Source organism: Falco rusticolus, chromosome 11, assembly GCF_015220075.1.
Source record: "Falco rusticolus isolate bFalRus1 chromosome 11, bFalRus1.pri, whole genome shotgun sequence".
In the NCBI taxonomy this organism is placed as follows: Eukaryota; Metazoa; Chordata; class Aves; order Falconiformes; family Falconidae; genus Falco; species Falco rusticolus.
The window spans coordinates 26,872,560-26,891,130 of record NC_051197.1 but is presented as its reverse complement, the minus strand read 5'-3'; the positions used below and the strand labels follow the sequence as shown (position 1 = coordinate 26,891,130).

Below are 18,571 nucleotides of genomic sequence, written 5' to 3'. Positions count from 1 at the left end.
AAGTCCACTTTGGTTTTAATCAAGGAATGGGTACAAGGCATGAGAAATTTATGGCAGAGGTAAGACATTGATAGTGCTGTCCAAACACATTGCAACATATATATGCAAAAGTGAGGTAAGCCTTTTTTCTACTCTCCTTCAATTTATTTTCCAGTACTTCTAGGTATGTTTTTGGAAATAAAAATTGATAGTCTTGAGTGGTAAAACGTTTTTCAGCCAAAAGTTGAGTGTTTAGAAAACAAAGTTCTGTAATCGTGAATATGAGGGCAAAATCTCTTCCCTTTAGTGTGCTTTGTACAAGGGAACAGGAATCATGTGTAGGAGATTTTTTCCCAATGGTCGGAGAGCGCAAAGTAGGTACTCTGTATGTCTACACTTCTCACCATCTCTGTTCTCAAGGGGCTGTGGATGCTCAGAATCTCTTCCTTGTCCCACATTGCCTTGTGGCTGTAAGGTAGAGGAGTTGTCATGCTGAACAAGTATATGGAGAACTGGGGAAAACACCCTGAGGAAAACCAGGGAGTGGTAGTGTCAGTGCTGGGTGATGAGAGGTCATTTCAAATTACATATGTAATATGCATAATATTTTTGTGTAACCAAACAAGTATGTAGTAACAGAGCTCAGTGAGTGAGAGGATGCCTTAGGATTTTTTCAAGCTTCCTTATGATGTGTATGCAAAAGGGATATTGTATTGTTCTTTAACAGTCTCCATTGCTTCAAAGATCAAAAGGAACTACACTGGTAATCTAGTACAGGTCATGGCTTCATATGCTTGGCAGTCAGAAGGAAATGGTTTTGCTCCTGCTTTCATCTTTATTAACAGTATAAAAGGACTTTTATTTGCTTTTTAGCAACTTACCAATCATATTCGGGATACCCTGCCAGCCTTCAGAAGCAAACTCCAGAGCCAGCTGCTTTCTATAGAACATGAAGTAGAGGTATACAAAAACTTCAGACCAGAAGATCCAACCAGAAAAACAAAAGCCCTGTTGCAGTGAGTGCCTAGTCTTTTGTCTGCTTTTCGACTTTGTTTGGGTTTGTTGGGTTTGGGATGTTTTTTTTTCTGATTGGTTTAAATTTAAAGATTAGGATACAGTTAAGGATTCTATATGCAAACTCCAAAGAATTCTGTGCTTGATGTTCCAAAACACTTTATTTACTTCACAATTTCAGCAGAGTTTTCCCTAAATTAATTTTAGTAATCCTAGAAAAGAGAGAAAGCAGAGCAGGAAAAGATGGGCAACATAGATGATCAAGGTAGGAACCTGCTTCTGACTGTATAGATGCATTCTTCAGCCTGCCAAAAAGATGATGTCAAGCAAGTGACGGAGATTGTGTTAGAAGTGTAAGATGAGGAGTCTGAAAGGAGAATAGGGGATGCTTTTTTTTCCAATACAAAAACTTGCCTCTCCAAAAGAAGTGAGGATCACAAGATCAAAATTAATCATAGATGGTAGTCCTTCATGTGATGTGCACCGAAGCCACCAAGCTGTTTGCTGCAGGAGCTGATACTAAAAATTTGTGTGCTTTCAGAAAGTAGCTAGGCAAATTCTTGGGATGGGGAAGACATTTAAGGTTGGTATGTACAAAGACAAATTCCTGCTGTATGGAATCCATGAACAGCAATGTGTTGAGGCCAAGAGAGTATTCTGGAGAAATATTACTGTGTACTTGCTCTTTTCTCCTAGGCACTTACTGTTGGTGACTGTCGTGATATGGCTTTTATTCCACTGTACTGACATGGCAGATGTTGACCCTTTTGGGCTCAAGGAGTCATGGATTGAATACTGTTGTTGTCAGAGGAATTGCAATGATTTCTGGAGCTACATTATTGTCATAAGTCCTAAAGTAGAAAGCTTTTTTCACTGCTGAAGTCACTGTCCAGTTTGTCTCATCCACAAAATAAGTCTGTCTGAGACTTTGATAACACTATTTTGAAGTGATAGAACAGAGATGACTGTTTATTGGACTTTGGATCAAGTGAAAGTGGAATCAGAGCCCTTTCTTTATAGTGATTTTAGTTTTAAGGAAAAAGAGCAGTGCCGACATTTCAAGTTGAAGCCCAGTTAGCATCTGCTGCTTTGCTTCATGCAACTTCCTCACTTGGTCTGTTTCCAGGGATGCGTGATACTCAGTATTGTGTACCTTTTCACCTGAAAGGTCTACCATTTTCTCTCTCTCTTTCTCTTTTCCCCCCTCCCCCCCCTTTTTTTTAATTATAGCCCTCTGCAGCCACTTTTTCTATTAATATGCAATTAAAATTTGTTTCAAAGAAGGGGAAGCATCTAAAGGAAGAAAAAGAGAGATGTAGAATGTACTTTCTCTCATATATGACTATTTTCACATTCCTGCTCTGATTTCAAAGGTTTTCAGCCTTTTTTCGTTCTCTGGGATAGATGGTAATAACACTGGACTGTGAAAATACGTACATTTTGGGCAGGATTCATTCTCTCATTAGAAGTCTGGAATTCAGAAGAGAAAATGGTCACCTGAATTAATGACTCTTTCTTGAGGCAGCTGAAGACTGATTTATTTCTTGGTTTTGTAACACCTGTGTCTGAAAGAGTACACATAAGTCTGTCCCTCATGACTTGACTAAAGATATTTTGGTTAAAATAAAAACAGAGGGACATCCTCTTTGACTCTTCCATGACAGTACAACACAGGAGGGTTTTTTCACTCTGTATTTCGTGACTTAACTGCTAGAAACACATGTGAAGTGTTATGAATTGTTAGGTGTTGCTGGTATCTTGTGCTTGTTCTACTATTATAACATGTTCTAAAGGAAAAAGAATTTAATTCCATTTCAGCCTAGGTCATCCTACTTGCTACTTCTCTGCGTAGTTTTTTGTAATTCCTTTGTTCGAAGTGAGTGCTATAGGAGAAATTGACTTTTTTTGTTAGTAAAAATTCTCTTGCTTTCCCTTTGTCTTTTGGAGTGTGGAAAGTAATGTAACTAGAACCCTTTTCTCCGATTCTTGACAACAAGTTCCATAATGCATGTAAGAAAAAAATAAAAAATCTGCCTCACCTCACCCCATAGATGATCTTAAGTTTCTGCAGTCCTCTTCAAAAATTAAGTCTGGGGCCCTACTCTTAGATTCTTTCTATAATTCTGTTAACCTAGCCATCATCTAAGGTTTATGTACAGTTGATATATGCAATGTTACTTTTTGGCAGAATCTGTCATTTCAAATACTTAAACTCCTCCCCTCTCCCCCCCCCAAAAAAAAAAAAAAAAAAAAAAAAGGAGCTACCCATGAATCTTGCATAACTGGAGGAATTCTCCTGTGTGTTCTTGTAAATGCTCCAGCTGCAGAAGTCTAAGCACAACCAAGCTGGAGCTTGTGGTACTGACAGCTGCCACATTGACGTGCACTGCATCTTGGGCTAGCTTTTTGGCACAGGAAAGTAAGTTCCTTAGCAACCTCTTCCAAATTTTTCAACACTGGATCAGCTTAGTGCCTTGATTCACATCATACTATTGGACTGTATCTTTTGGAAAGATATTAGAACGATCAAAGGGTCATTGTGGAGAAGTCAACTCTCTGCAAATGGTACCTTTTGCCATAAGATTGAAGATTTTTCCTTGTGGTGGTCTGTCCTATTGATCTCTGCAGCTTCTGGAATAGAATCTAAATATGGATGTGCTTTTCTATTAAAGTACAGTAAGTATCGTAACTTAAACTTTTATTTGCTCAATCCTGCTAAAAAGACTTATCACTTTTTCTTGTCCTATAAATAAAAAATTAAAGATTTATGTAATGAATAATGGTAGCATTTACAATTTTGTGATCATTAATAAACATGAATGTGGCCTGGTACCCTGCTGTATTTGTAGCTGACTTTAATATACAGTTTAATAAAAAAGTATTTTTTCTAGAATACATTTATGAAGAGAGAAAATAACATACTAAGCTGTGTCATGTGAGAGAGTAGGGGTGCAGGGGGGTGTATGTAGATATGGGGTTTATGGATTGGCAGCTTGACTGAATGAATTGTTACAGTCACTTACCAATTTCTAAATATGTTTTAATAGGCACTGGTAGTCACATAGTACTGAAATAAGATTTGGTAGTTGACATGCTTAAATGGTTGTTTGTGTGTTTTTTGTGTTTTTTTTCCTCCCCCCGCCCCCCTTTTGAAATTTAGGATGGTACAACAGTTTTCAGTGGACTTTGAAAAAAGAATCGAAGGATCAGGAGATCAGGTTGATACACTAGAACTTTCAGGAGGTGCCAAAATCAATCGTATTTTCCATGAACGTTTTCCTTTTGAACTAGTGAAGGTATTTATCCATCTTCTTGGTGTGCTTTGTGTTTTATTTATGTATTCTTATGTTCATACTGATAGTAGTAAAGCCAAGATAAGGTCTGACTGGAAGAACATACTCTTAACTGTGGAAAAAATTACATGAAGTTATAATTGAGACATCTGGCTTCATTTCATTTTGAATACTGACACATTCCTATATTCTGAAATGTAGGAATTAAAATATAATTATACTTCCAGGTCTTACTATTTTCCATGCTTTTTAATTGTTTTGTCACAAATGGCGTCTTCCTTCTGGTTAGGTGGGGCAGGCAAAACCACAGTTGGTGAATTAAGTAGTTGTGTTCAAGTAGCTAGTATCTATTAAAATGAGTTATGGAAAATAGCTGTTTTCTGCGTTTTCTGCTTCGTGTATTCAGTGCATTAAATCAAAGCCAGCTTTCAGCCCTACGCTTTCATAGTGGGAGGTGGAGCAGAAGCAAATTTGGTGTTTTGAGATAACATTTCTCCTTTTGATGCATCTCTTCTTGCTTACCCATTCTTTGGGTAACAGTCCCAATGGGGTGTTAGGTAATGAAATCTGGTTTCCTACACTGTGTTCACAGAATGACAGCATGGTCAGGGTTGGAAGGCACCTCTGGAGACCATCTAGTCAACCCCCCACTAAAGCAGGGTCTTCTCCAGCAGGTTGTACAGAGTCACGTCCAGGCAGGTTTGAGCGTCTCCAGAGGAGACCCCATGGCTTCTCTGGGCAGCCAGTGCCAGGGTTCCGTCACCCTCAAGGTGAAGCTCTTCCTCTTATTCCTCTTACTCAGTTTGTGCTCATTGCCCCTTGTCCTGTCGCTGGGCACCAGTGAACAGAGCCTTGCCTTGTCCTCTTGGCACTCGCTCTTAAGATCTTTGTAGATATCGATAAGATCCCCCCTCAGCCTCCTCTTCTTGAGGCTAAACAGGCCTGGCTCCCCCAGCCTTTCCTCATACAGAAGATGCTCCACTCCCCTCATCAGCTTTGTAGCCTTTGCTGGCCCCTCTCCAGCAGTTCCCTGTCTGGAACTGGGGAGCCCAGCACTGCACACAGCGCTCCAGGCACGGCCTCAGCAGGGCAGAGCAGCGTGGGAGGCTCACCTCCCTCGACCTACTGGCCACGCTCCTCCTCACGCACCCCAGGATCCCACAGGCCTGCTGGCCCACACAGGCACACTGCTGGCCCATGGGCAACTTGCTGCCCACCAGCACTCCCAGGCCCTTCCCCGCAGAGCTGCCTTCCAGCAGGCCAGCCCCCAGAACGTACCGGTGCATGGGGCTGCTCCCCGCCAGGCGCGGGGCCTCACACTCACCTTGGCTGAACTTCTCTGGGTCCCTCTGCGCCCAGCTCTCCACCCTGCCCTGGTCTCGCTGAACGGCAGCGCAGCCGCCTGGGGCTCCAGCCACTCCTCCGGGTGCCGTATCCCCAGACACCCGGCTGAGGTGCCTCTGCCCCTTCATCCAGGTCACTGATAAATAAGTTGAACAAGACAGGACCCAGTGCTGACCCTGGGGAACACCACTGAATAAGTACATGAGATGTGCATGAATGTTACATATTCTTTGATATTTTTTTTCTGTCGCTGCAGTGATGTCAGCTTTCCCTCACCATCAACTTTACTGTATCTCGAGTCTCCATTTTTTTTACACTTTTCCATAGCTTGGTTTCTACCTGTTCAACTTCCTTGACATCCCCTAACTTTCAGTTGGGTAAGAGCCATTCAGGGTTGTGGCTGGTTCCGAGGGTTCAGTGAGGTGGGTCAAGTGGCAGCAGTCCAACAAAACAGATGACAGTTGGGCTTAGGTGATGACCCGTTTCATTTGAGACAACACGTAACTTATTGTTCAGCCAGCTGGCTTTCAAGAAAATGAAAGAAAAGCTTTATAAATTAAAAACTGAGGTCACTCCTTTCTTAAATTTGGTTGAAAAACAGTAGGATGGGAAGGGGAGGATAAATAGACCATAATCACAGAAGTTGCACCACTTTAGGAAACCAGGCTTAAAAAAACCAAAAAAGTTGCAACTTTCCAAATACTGTTTCTGGCTTACTCTATTGACTCTACAAAATCATTCCAGCTGTTGGTATATGTGGAATGGAAGGGTACACAGTTTTAAACAGTCCTTACTGCTGCCTGTATCCTTAGTGTTGAAGTGTTCTAAAATACTTATGCTTTGTTTAGTGTAATTAGAAATGAATATTTTGCCAGTTGAATTTGCCTGTCTTCCAGTTATATTGGGAGAGGTAATATTTGGTGTTTTATTAAAACCTTCACCTAAGATGATCTCATATACTTTTGTTCCTTTAGATGGAATTCAATGAGAAGGAACTGCGGAGAGAAATAAGTTATGCCATCAAGAACATACATGGTATCAGGCAAGTGTTCCTGTGTTTTCAAGCCCAGTCACATGACAGACTGGTGTGCTTTTTTTATGCTGTGGAGACGCTGGCTGTTGACTGCTAGACCATGTTACTAATGCACTGCGCTCAGCAGCTGACTATTGTGGTTTTTTTTTTTTTCTTCCATTCCTTTACACTTCCGTGGAAAGAGTTTTTCAGGTCGCTATTTTGGGCCAAACAGTTGGTTTGCCCAAAGAGGTTTAATTTACCTGGAAATGCTGGAAAATTATTTTTCAGAGAAAATCAATGACTTTTTTTCTGGTAGTGTCTGCAGTTGTGTTAAACTTGTATTCCTAAAAAGTCATAAGTTTTAGAAGGAAAACTTGTGTCTTGATATGAGAAAAAGACTTTCAGCTTGTATTGTAGCAGACTTTTTGTACTATCTTACTCTCCTTTATTCTCAACCGTTTTGTGACATGACAGATATACAAGCAAGCTGGCTGAGGTTTCACCTTGTGGATATCTCTGCAGTATATTATTCGGTTTGGGAAGAGGATGTATTTGGGGTTTGGAATGACCTAATTATTTCACTTTGGAATGATCAGTTTATTTTGGAGGGACACCTTATCGCATGCATACCCGTTTTTTGTTCTTTTGACAGTGGAACAGATTCCAAAAATCTTGGGTGGTTCTTCTGTGTTTGGGTGTTTTTTTGTTTTGTTTTGTAGGGATCCCCCATCCATATCCTCCTACCCACTTGTGAGTATGTAATATCTTTTGAAAGCATTGCTTACTGGCTTTGTTGTCCTTAGTGTTTTGGAATATGTTCTTTGTGTTACTTATACAGTAAATTCTCAAATGGTTGACTGTAGTAGCTGTGGTGCAGTATGTGAACTTTTCTGGCCTTATTGAAGTGTCTTGATGAGCAATTTTAAGTAGTGAACTGATAGATTTGGGCATGTTTTTATAGTTTGCTTTTTTTTAATATAATTTATCTACCAAGATAGACCTTTGCAAGGAGTGTTTGAAAGAGAAGTAAGGTCTATTTGTTTAGAAGTGGTTCTTGTGAGGAGTCTGTTACTCACAGTCCCATATGGAGAATTTCACCGTTGGTCACTGCAGGGTATATGAACCTATGTAACAGAAGCACATCTCCTGTTGCGAGTGAAAAATGCAGCTATAGGATTCTTACGGGTTTGCCATGCAAGTGATTGTGCATGGAGTGCTGCAGCTGCCATTCATTCCTTTGCTAAGGTTTGATGCACTGCTGAAGAGGCTTTACTGCATTATATCAGTACTCTTTAGAGTTCTTGCAGTCATCTTCAAGGAGTAGGACATATTTCTACTTTAATATTCTTAGAATTACATATTTTTTTTAGAGAAAGGAGCAAATTTACTTCTGTGGAAGTCCGTGTAGGGTTTGTTACTACTCAACTCTAAGCCTCTGAAAATGAAAATATGAGCAATTCAAGTAAAAAAAACAAAAAAACTTCCTTGCATAATGTTTTTGTTACTGTCTTACATATTCTTCTGTGTCCACAGAACAGGTTTGTTTACTCCAGATATGGCATTTGAAGCCATTGTTAAAAAACAAATAGTCAAGCTGAAAGGACCTTGCTTAAAAAGTGTGGACCTGGTGATGCAAGAATTAATCAATACTGTCAAGAAGTGCACTAAAAAGGTAACTTGCAGATAGATCTGGTAATGTAAATATAATGTAATGGTATCATAGATAATACAAAGCCTGTCTTGCATTTTACAGTATTATAAGAGTTTTTTGATCTAGTCACTTCATGTACAGAGTAAGACTCTCTAAAGTAATTATGACTTCTGCAAAACAATTTAATGCTGGAAATGTTCGAGTATTTTATTCCTTTGTTTTGTGTGTGTGTGTGTATATATATATATATACACCTTATGAATGGAGTTTTTTGGAGTCAAGAGTTGCCCCCAGTTTTCTTTTCATAAACATGTTGACATTGGTACTGAAAATGGAATGTAGGCAGCAATTCCATGGATGTGTAAATCAACAAAAAAAATATACTTTTAAGTTTTCTTTTCTAATGCTAATAAGTGGAAGGAACAGTGAAGCTTTTCTAGAGTAAAGGCCTTAAATGTGTTCAGAGGCACCTATCAAGGAGAGAAAATTGCTTTTTCTATGTTGAAACTTTACCGGGTAGCACCGCAGTTCTTTGCAGTGTAGTAGGTCCACAACTTTTCTTCTGCTTATTGCATACACAACCCCAAAATGTCTGATCTCCAGCTGTCGAGAAGTTAGAAGTGGAAAGGTAGGAAGACTTAATCTCCCTCATATTTGTACATCCTTGTGTCAGTGTTGATGGATGAGCTTGCTACACAGAAATGTTGAACATTCAAGTGGGAAGAACTGCTGAGCATTGATCTTCCTGATGTGAAAATCAAGATCCTGCAAGTGTAATGAATTAAGAGATAAGTTCATCAAAACTAAACATAGCATTACTATGAGTATTTGGGAGTGGTTTTCCTGAAGTGTGTGCTTGGGTTGGCATATACTCTTAGAATAAACCTCAAACTTCACATCCCCCAGCTGTGGCTAAGGAAACATGTCAGATACATTAATATGAAGCTTTTTTTTCCTCATGCTTTTCACCTTCCTTTGTAGGGAAGTTGTCATCTGTAAGTACTGTGACTGGCTTGTCTGGAGCATTGACAACTAACAATTGCTGATTTTCAGTTCTCTTTTCTCCCATTACTCTGTGGTATTCTAGAAGATCCCATTGACTCTTGTAGACTCCTTAACTAACTGGCTACTTTTATGGAGTCACCTTCTGTTCATCTGTCTTTCCCACCATCTCAGAGTGCAGGGTACCCAAATAATAGCAAGTACAGGAGCGGTTCTGGGATGTAAGCACAGGTATGCTGGCATTGTTGAAAATATCCTGTCACATCCTTTGCGTTTTTCCAAATAATGCAAATTTTTTTGTACCGATGAGCAGATAAAGGAGTTATTTCTTAAAATAGGAAAGGGTGACAGTCTTTTTGACAAAGATCATAGAGAAGTGGACTCACTGCAATATTTTGAGTGGAGTTTCCAGTGTTTTTCACTTCTTTCAAAGTTCGGAAAATATGTCAATTGAATGAATTATGCAGATTCTTTTCCAAGCGCTATTGGCCAAATTTACTTTTGTATTTTGCTGGTTTTAAGTATTGTTACTGAGATGTAAAGATACTGCCACAAGGTGGAGCCTTCAAAGAACAAGAAACTTGGAGATTATTTAAAGCACCACTCTGGAATTATGAAAGGCATGGAGAAACCTCACCCCAAGGCTGATAAACTGTGGTTCATATGTCCAGAGTGTCTTTTCCTCAATGTTCCTTGGAGCAAAAACACAGGAACCATCCAAGGGTTTAAGTCTCTCCAGTTTCTCTGGAAAATGACCATTAATAGCAAGTAAGATGTGCTTTGCAGTGTAGTTAACGTTTAGCCCAAGCATTTATAATAATTACCTACTTCCAAAGAAGAAAGCTGGAGGCTCCCCTGTTTATATTCTGCTGAAGCCTCCCTGCAGGTGTAAATTTCTGTTAATTTTGCTTTTCAGTTAGCAACATATCCAAGGTTGTGTGAGGAAACAGAAAGAATTGTTGCTGGCTACATTCGTGAAAGAGAAGAGAAGACCAAGGATCAGGTGAGAATGAATAGGAGATCTAACAGTTTGAGGAAGTGTGTGAAGGAGGAAAGTTCTTGTGTACAAAGTACAGTAAGACAATGAAAGATTTTTCTTCTATTTTTCCTTTTTTTCTTTTTTTTTTTTTTTTTTTATTTTTTTGCCCTGGTAGGCTGCATGTTTCAGAGGGGAAAAGAAATTGTTCCTCCACCACTGAGCTTTGACAGAAGGGACTGCAATAGTTACAGAAAATGCTAATCTGGTCTTTCAAGATTAGGATTGATGGCTTAAAGTAGCGTTGGCTTGTTCCTGTGCCACAGTGTGCCATCTTCTTAGCTGTACCACAACAGCTGTTTGTGGGAAATCAATTAATGATTAAACAAATGCACACAGAAATATCCAGCCTTTTTTCTACTTTTTCCCTTTTTTTTTTTTTTTTTTTTTAGCATACCCATCCAATGTTGTAATTGCAGTGAGGCCCACAAGCAATTGTAGTGGGACTGTTGTGGGAGTGACGAGCTTTCCTTCAAGTTGTTTGGTTTTTTTTAAATTAATTTCAGAGAAACTTGTTCAGAACATTTATCACCCAGCTAAGCACTCCCAATCTAGGAAACCTCAAAGCTTAGATTACATGTGAGAAAATCCACTGGAAGTGGAAACAGGAATTACTGTCTAGAGAGTGCAGAGTGTGACAGTAGGAATATTTGGGGAAGAAGGCAGAGCTCCTAAGTTGTTTTGGACTCCTGGCTCTCTATTCCTGTCCCTGTGTGAGCTAGGGAGCTGTACAGCATGTTCTGCTTCTTTTCCTTTAATCTGTGCTGTGAATGTAGTCTTTAAAGTAATTTTTTAAAACTGTATTTTGCTAGGCTTGTTCTTGCAGGGAGTTCTAGTTAGCACACTTGGTTATTTCAAAATTTGGAAAAAGATACAATTTACTTAGAATTATTGAGTATTTTTTTAAATATTATCCCATTCTTCATTGTGTGCACATACCTGGCAACTTCCCAGAACAAAGTATAAAATACCAGCTTTCTGTAAATGCCAAGAATTGGTCAAATAGGTTATTGTCACATATTCACATCATTATTTATGCTGTTAGCAGTTATCGTTACTAAATCAAAACATTAGTGAGGATATATTCAGTGGTAAGAGCTAGACCCAAATCCTTACTATCATTTGCTCTGAGTGAGACACCTAGTATCTTCTGGAAATTGTGAAGATTTTGGGAGTGATGCTGTGTTTGAGGAGCTGTGCAGAAATACTTTGAAGAGATTAAATGCTACCATTTGGGAGCAATAGTTTTTTTCCTTGCCTCTTGCTGATAACTGGAAGTCTGAATAGACGGGGGCAAAGGGCAGTCTCACACATGTTCAAGAAGCTGTTTAAGGGTGGGATGAGCTTTCTTTAATACCTTAGCAAGTTCTTTGCCAAGTTAGATTATCAAGTTTAAGTCATATTCCGTCTCCGGGCTATTGAAGGACTGGCAAGTGGTAAGTACACAAACCATTCATTCTGTTATTTCATTGACTAACCCACCTTTCGGGCCAGATGTGTACACCAGAATGGCTGTCTCGTACCTGTGCTATATGGTTTCTGGGCCAGGGCTAACTTACCTATGACTTCTGATTTTAGATTTAAGGTTCAGGTTCCTTGCTGGCTTGGCTGGAATGCTACAAGTAGACAGAATTTTGCTTAACTTGCAAAATGTAGAGCTAGAGTCAATGTTATATGTTATTAAATTCTCTCTGGCCATGTGTGATTGATCTTGATGAAGTGAACAAGGGCCAAGATAGTGAAAAATGAGGTCTGTCAGGAAAAAAATAGGAAGAGGGAGTAGCTGTTCTGTAGTCTCAAGCACACAAACAGAAGTGGTGGGATTTAGAAAATATTGTTGCTTTTGGCTTGAACGATTGAAAGCAATATTCAATAATGCAGAAGACTCAAAAGTTCTGTTCTTTTCTCCCTTCCTTTTCCTCAATCTCTCCCTCGACCTTACCCATCCTTTTTTTTCTCTCCTGTCTCCCCTAATAGGTGCTGCTGCTGATTGATATCCAGGTTTCTTACATCAACACCAACCATGAAGACTTCATTGGCTTTGCAAAGTATGTATATAGAAACTGTGATACAATGACACTGTCAATCTTGGTAGTTTGGGTTTTATTTGTTGTTTGGGTTTTTTTTTTTCAACTGAGTTCAAAACACAAGTCCTGAAGTGTGACAGTGAAGATGCAAGCTGCAAAGTCCCAAACACAGAGGAGCATGTTCTTTCTCATTATACAGTGTTGAACTATGTCCTGCTTTTAGGGGATTCTTTATCCCAGTTCACAAGCCTGGTTTCACTGAAGCTGAAGCTTATGCCTTGGTCTGGAATCACATAGTCTCAGGAAGCAGCTTTGGCAAGCCGAAGCCTTCACTGTATCCATTTTAGGACCACAGAAATGTATAGTATTGGTGGTCTTTCCACATTGTTGCTAACGCATATTTTGGGAGCTGTGATTCCATGTGAAATAGTGTTGCTCAGAGTAATGGATGTCACTGAATTGTGAGTGTGCCTGCTGTTTGGCTGTAGAGAATAATAGTAGCAGAGTGCCCTGCAGGGCCTGGTATGACGTTCTCCTCACTCAATTGAAGAGGCTGTGAGAATATTCTCCAGAATGTTCTCCCTCGGCTTCCAGCAATTTGTGCCTCAGGGACTTCATACCAACACTTTGACACTAGTAAAAACATTAAACATGTCTTCACTCTTTGAAGAATAAATGTTCCTTCAGTCATATTCATGCCATATTTGCCATAATAGTGTTTGGAATCCAACAGGTTTCATCCATGTGGGATGCTGGCAACAGAGTTTGGCATCGCAGTATGTATTATGCTATGGCCTATTCACGCTGTGAAGGAAGGTCTACATCTTTGGCAGCGTGCCTTGAAGGTTTAAAACATGGAGTTCAGTAAGCTGAGAGGGGAGAAGGCAAAGCTGGGTACTGTTGATGTGTTTGGTTTGAGCAACTTTCTCTAGAATTGTTTGCAGGTCCTAGATAACTTTATCAGTTCTCTTGACAAATGGCAGGATGTTGTAGGAATGGTAGCTGGCCTTCCAGAGGTCAAGATAACAACCTGCCTGCTATTTGCTACTTTTCATCCTTTTCTGACAGGAAAAAGCCTGCTAAAAACACTCCATATATATTCGTGGCATGTGTTGTGGCCTTGGGAAGTCACATAGTCCAGCCTCCTGCTCAGAGGAGGGTCAATGCTGAGGTCAGACCAGGTTGCTCAGGGCTTTGTGCAATCAGATCTGGAAAACTTCCAAAACTGGAGATTCTGCAGCCTCTCTATGCAGCTTGCCTTTCCTCACTGTGAAAATATTTTTCTTTGTGTCAAGTTGGAACCTTCCATGTTTCATAGACTCTGATTCTGGAGTGCCAGGTATATCTGGAGCTATTTCAGTATGTCTTTGCCTTGGAAAAATCCCCCTCAGATGCTGCTGCTGGGGCCCATAGTTCAGTCTGTGGTCCTCGCTGCTCTGCTTTTTCTAAGGAATTGCAATGACCAAGTTCAGTTTCTTGGGGAAGCTCCTTCCTCTTTTGCCACTTGAGATCTAGAAATCCCCAGCTGCTGTGCACAGGGTATAAGCAGATAACAAGTAGCTCTTCACTTAAGTTCACTGATAAGTTTAAGCAAGTGTTTGTGTAGGTTGAAACTGATGGGGAGTATCTTTGTTGACTTCTGCTCAACTGGAAGAGAAAACTTGCATAACTAAGAACAATTTAAACTGTAAAATATATTATGAGCTTAAAAGTAGAAAATACATATTTTAAACTATAATCATATTATTGTTATAGCAATTATGTTAGAACCAGAAAATGAAATAATTCTTGGGTAGCATATGGGCTTCTGTAGTATATAAATATCCTGGACTATAGATTCCCCAGATTCCATAGTGTTTCCTTTCTTTTGCTGAGTCTTCCAGCCAGTTGTCTCGTGTCTGCAGTGTTTTATCAGTCCAAGTCCTGTGAACCTTGTTCATAATAATGAAAGCACAAGATACTCCAAACTACCTTGCAGCATTGCAGGGCCTAAGGCAGGCACAGCTGATGTGATTTGACTTGAGAAGGATTTAAGAATGCCAGTGTTTAGAACAACTTTGTGTAGTTATGAAGTTGTGAAATCTTAGAATGTTAACGTTTTCGCATTTAGTGGAATGAGTTGTTAAATGTTGGGATTAGTTTTGTTTCTAGTTGGTGTAACTCAGACACAACTACATGCTTCAATCTATGTAGAGAGTAATTTGTATTTAGAACAATAAATAGAGGACCAATTGTTGGGTTATTTCTAAAAGGCATAGGTTTCTCAGTATGATGTTAGTGGTCTGATTAGCTGTCCTAAGGTCATAAAATAAAATTAAACCCCCAAAACCCCAAACGAAACAAAAAAGAATGTCAATTAGGTTTCCTAAAACCATCTCATGTGTGTTTCTCGAACAACAAATCTGAATTGGTAAGGGGTTGGTGCTGTGTTTTCTGTGTGCATGTTATGTAATCATAATTTATGCACCAAAGCTTATGCAAGTCAGACAATGCACCAGAAAGACACAGTGTTATTTGGTCAAAAGGATCTGGATGATTGAGAGCTCAGCCCAGTGAATAGGCACACGGAATAAACATCCTTGTGGATCTTCTCACAGGCAGCCTGTGGACTGCTGGTTTGACAGAGTGTGGTTCAAAGGGCAGGATCAGAATTGGGACAGGATTGAGTCTGGTGATTCAGCAATTCTTTGGAACAGCAGCTGCACACAAAACAGTTGCAGGATTGGTCCATAGGCTGTGATCCAAGCCCATATTTCTTTCTTTCTTACTCTTTCAGAGTAGTGTTTGTAGCTGACCTAATATCAATGCCTGGTGGAATGGTATAGTCTGATCCAAAAAAACCCTTCCTGTCACCAGTGGCCACTCTGGTGGTTGAGTAGCCAAAGCCTGCTCTCTGAACACTTTTCTTCCTCTTTCCAGCAATATTTTAATTTTGTGGCCTAACATTTACAAACCACCGCATAATGCAAATGCTTTTAGAATTAATGGAAACTTGCATGGTTTTGAGAAAGGAGTGTGTTTTCTTTCAGGAACTGGGATTACTAGAGTTCAAGAATTGAGCAAAGTATTTTAAATATTGTTTGATTTTAAATAAGCTCTATTCTTATGTGATTCCAGCTTTTTGAACCAGCTTTGTGACAGCTTCATCCATTGGTTATATTTACACCCTCAAAGTGCATATAAGTATTAGAATAATATCCAAAACAAACTGTCAAGGCAAAGCTATTAAGGAGCCTCCAGCAGGGGAGGATTTTGTTGTACTGCACTAAATAACAGAAAAAGCATGCTTTTTGTCTCAGTTGAATATTTATAGAGGCTAATGTTTCCAACGTTACCCACATGAGCCGTATTTTCTCTGTGCTTTTAGTAACCTTTACCAATCCAAGTAGGATTTTGTTACAAAGGAGATGATTAGTGGGAGCTATCGGCTGTCCCTTCTGTCCTAAGCAGGCGTTCCTATACTGGAAGAAAAAGTAGTTGAAATATGCACATATATGCAATGATTTTGCTGTGTTTCTTTGTTACTCTAGCTTTCTGTGCTGGAATCAGAAGTAACTATTACTGCTAAAAATCTATTCCTCCGGAACTGGCTCTAGTTCAAGTTTCTTCAGTATAACTCTTTTCCTCTGCTTCCCTTAGTGCCCAACAAAGAAGCAGTCAGGTTAACAAAAGTGCAGTGGGAAATCAGGTAGGCACCTAACAGAGAATGGATAATGGCATGTGCAAGTTAATCCAAGCTGTTTGGTTTTCTTGGCTGCGTTTATTTGTTTCAAGTGTCATTTACCTTTTCTGCTTCACACATACATAAAATGTGTCATCATTGCCTTGTTTTACTGAATTTTTCAGAGCCAACTGACTTTCATTGTTACCATCATTTATTGTTTAATATTTCTGCTGCTGCTTGCACCGCTGGTTAGTGTCCCCCCTCCCATGTATTGAATCTTTCATGTTATGCATCAGTATATTTTGTCATTAACTGCAAACCTGTGAATTTCAGAATCCAAAATGCTGGTGAGTACTTGCTTGTGTGTGCTTTGTCATAGTTGTTTTACTGGTTCTTATGTGTTCAAAGCTTAATAGCAGTGAAGGGACAATTCAGCAAGCAAAAGTGGATTTGCCTTTACCTCTTGTGAAAACTTTCAGTTGATGACACAAAGATGTTGATTATGTACCATAGGCTTCTCTCAAAGTAAACAAAGAATAACTGGTTGATGGTCTCAGACTAATCAGCATTTTCACTGAGATTCGTTAATGAAACTACTTGTTTATTTTTAACACATAAGAATATGGGATTGATTTTGCAAGATGCTAAGTGCTCCTGAGCTTTGCTTCTTTCTTTGCTTTTGTGTGGGCCAGGGGTGCTCAGTACTTCACAGGATCAGTCGTCTTTTTTATGAGAGATGAAAACAATGAAAATGCTACAACTTTGAGGGCTTCTGCTCATTTAGAGGGTTTTGCAAAGTCTTAAACAGAAAGGAAATATGGAATCAGAGCATACCTTACAAGGAAATGAAAAATTCTAGTAAAAATAAGAGAATGAAATTTTGTATAAATAATTACTGGTATTGAATGTCTTCCCGATGTTTTTATGTGCAATTTGGTCAAACAAAGCTCAGAAGGTGAAAGATCAGGGTTTTCAAATGTGACCACTGAGTTCAGATCCCTCAGGTGATAAACCTGACATTTCAGAAAGTCTCCAATTCTGTTGTTGTTAGTGAGAGTTCTAGCATTTTTTGAAAACTTAGTCATCTTTTTGGGGATAGAAATCCAACCTCTTCCTCCTACCAAGAAACTTCTAGTTATTTCTGAGGCGTTAGTTAAAATAATCCATTAACTTCTTGAATGTGATGGTCCCCCACAGCCTGACCAGCATGAGTGGCATTTTTGATGTAATATATGGTCTGGACTAAAATGAAAAAAGTCGAAAGGTCTAAACACTGAAATGGCTTCAAAGACTAGTGTCTCCCCTCTGAGGAGAGATTTCCTTCTTGTCTAGCTGTGCTGGAACATGTGTCAAACACAACAACCGTCATCACTTTGGAGTGTCCCATAAAAGGAAAATCAACCAACTATTTGACTCTTCAAAAATACACAGATAACATGAATGATTTTTTTAATTAAGTGAATGTTCTCTCTAAAGAACTGGAGAAAAAGCTTGGCGTTTTAAATTAGATGTTAAAACTTAATTACTTTTGGTATAAAGGACTTTGCTGAACCTTTTATTTTAAAGATAATAAAGAGATGTTTATAAGTTAATTGTTTGGAGTTGAAAAGAATGAGAAAGTGTTTCTGAAATAAAACTTCATTTTTGCAATTTGCTATTTCAGGGAACCAATCTACCGCCTTCAAGGCAAATTGTACGAGCTAAGTTCTGTAAGCTTTATTGTTGCTTTTTCATTTAGCTTCTCAGAGGGCAAAGTTTGTCTCTAACTCATTGGTTTGTGAAATACTTGCTACTAAACTATTTAATGTTAAACTGTCTTGTCTGTAACACTTCCTCAACAAAGTATAATTGCAGTTCATCACTTAACTGCTACTAACCTGCTGTTACAAGTATGAACTAGTATAACTTAAAATGTTGTAGAAAACTTTGAGTAAAATTAATATTTTTATAATTTACTGAGTTTCTCAAACTAAAATGACTAATTGGTTTATTCTGTTGGTTTATTTTATTATATAACTGGAAAGCAGTTTTTATCTGATGTGAGTGCCTCTATTCATAGTAACCTCTTTTTGAAAGGTGGGCAAATAAGTTTCTGGTAACCGAAAGGAAGCATTAGCTCTTGCGTAAATGAACATGCTGTTTATGGGTACAGGTACTGTTCTTGGTATTTTGTTTATGTAAAGAATTACTTCTGGTAGAAAATTTAAAGCCTTTTTAGCATTCTTTTCATAGCACCAGGAAGATCAATGTATCATGGACAGTCTTTTTCTAACCCTTCCACCTCATGAGTAAATAAATACGTGAATGCCTTTAATATTACTAATTAGAATTAATTGTCTAAACAGCGGTTAATTTTATAACAAGTTACTCCTGGTTCAGTGATGGTTAGGTGTAAGTAGTAAATCTCTGTATCATGTACATTCTTTGATAATATCTATGATGAAAACATATACATTTTTCCAGTTTGTTGCCATACCATCGAATTCTTCAGTAATCATTTCAAGCAAACTTATACTAAACTTACCTTGAATAAAGGAAAAAGGTCT

At 39.0% G+C, this 18,571-nt stretch overlaps 1 protein-coding gene across 5 annotated transcripts in view; it reads left to right on the top strand.

Annotated features, from left to right (window-relative positions):
- The window catches only part of DNM3 (dynamin 3), a 186,414-nt gene that overhangs the window by 34,779 nt on the left and 133,064 nt on the right, over positions 1 to 18,571 (top strand). For all 5 annotated transcript variants that reach the window (XM_037404094.1, XM_037404092.1, XM_037404091.1 and 2 more), the window contains exons 7-13: positions 853 to 995; positions 4,154 to 4,289; positions 6,605 to 6,672; positions 8,179 to 8,317; positions 10,215 to 10,301; positions 12,312 to 12,382; positions 16,001 to 16,049. In XM_037404094.1, coding sequence (XP_037259991.1) covers positions 853 to 995; positions 4,154 to 4,289; positions 6,605 to 6,672; positions 8,179 to 8,317; positions 10,215 to 10,301; positions 12,312 to 12,382; positions 16,001 to 16,049 — 693 coding nt within the window. The remainder of the gene's footprint in view (positions 1 to 852; positions 996 to 4,153; positions 4,290 to 6,604; positions 6,673 to 8,178; positions 8,318 to 10,214; positions 10,302 to 12,311; positions 12,383 to 16,000; positions 16,050 to 18,571) is intronic.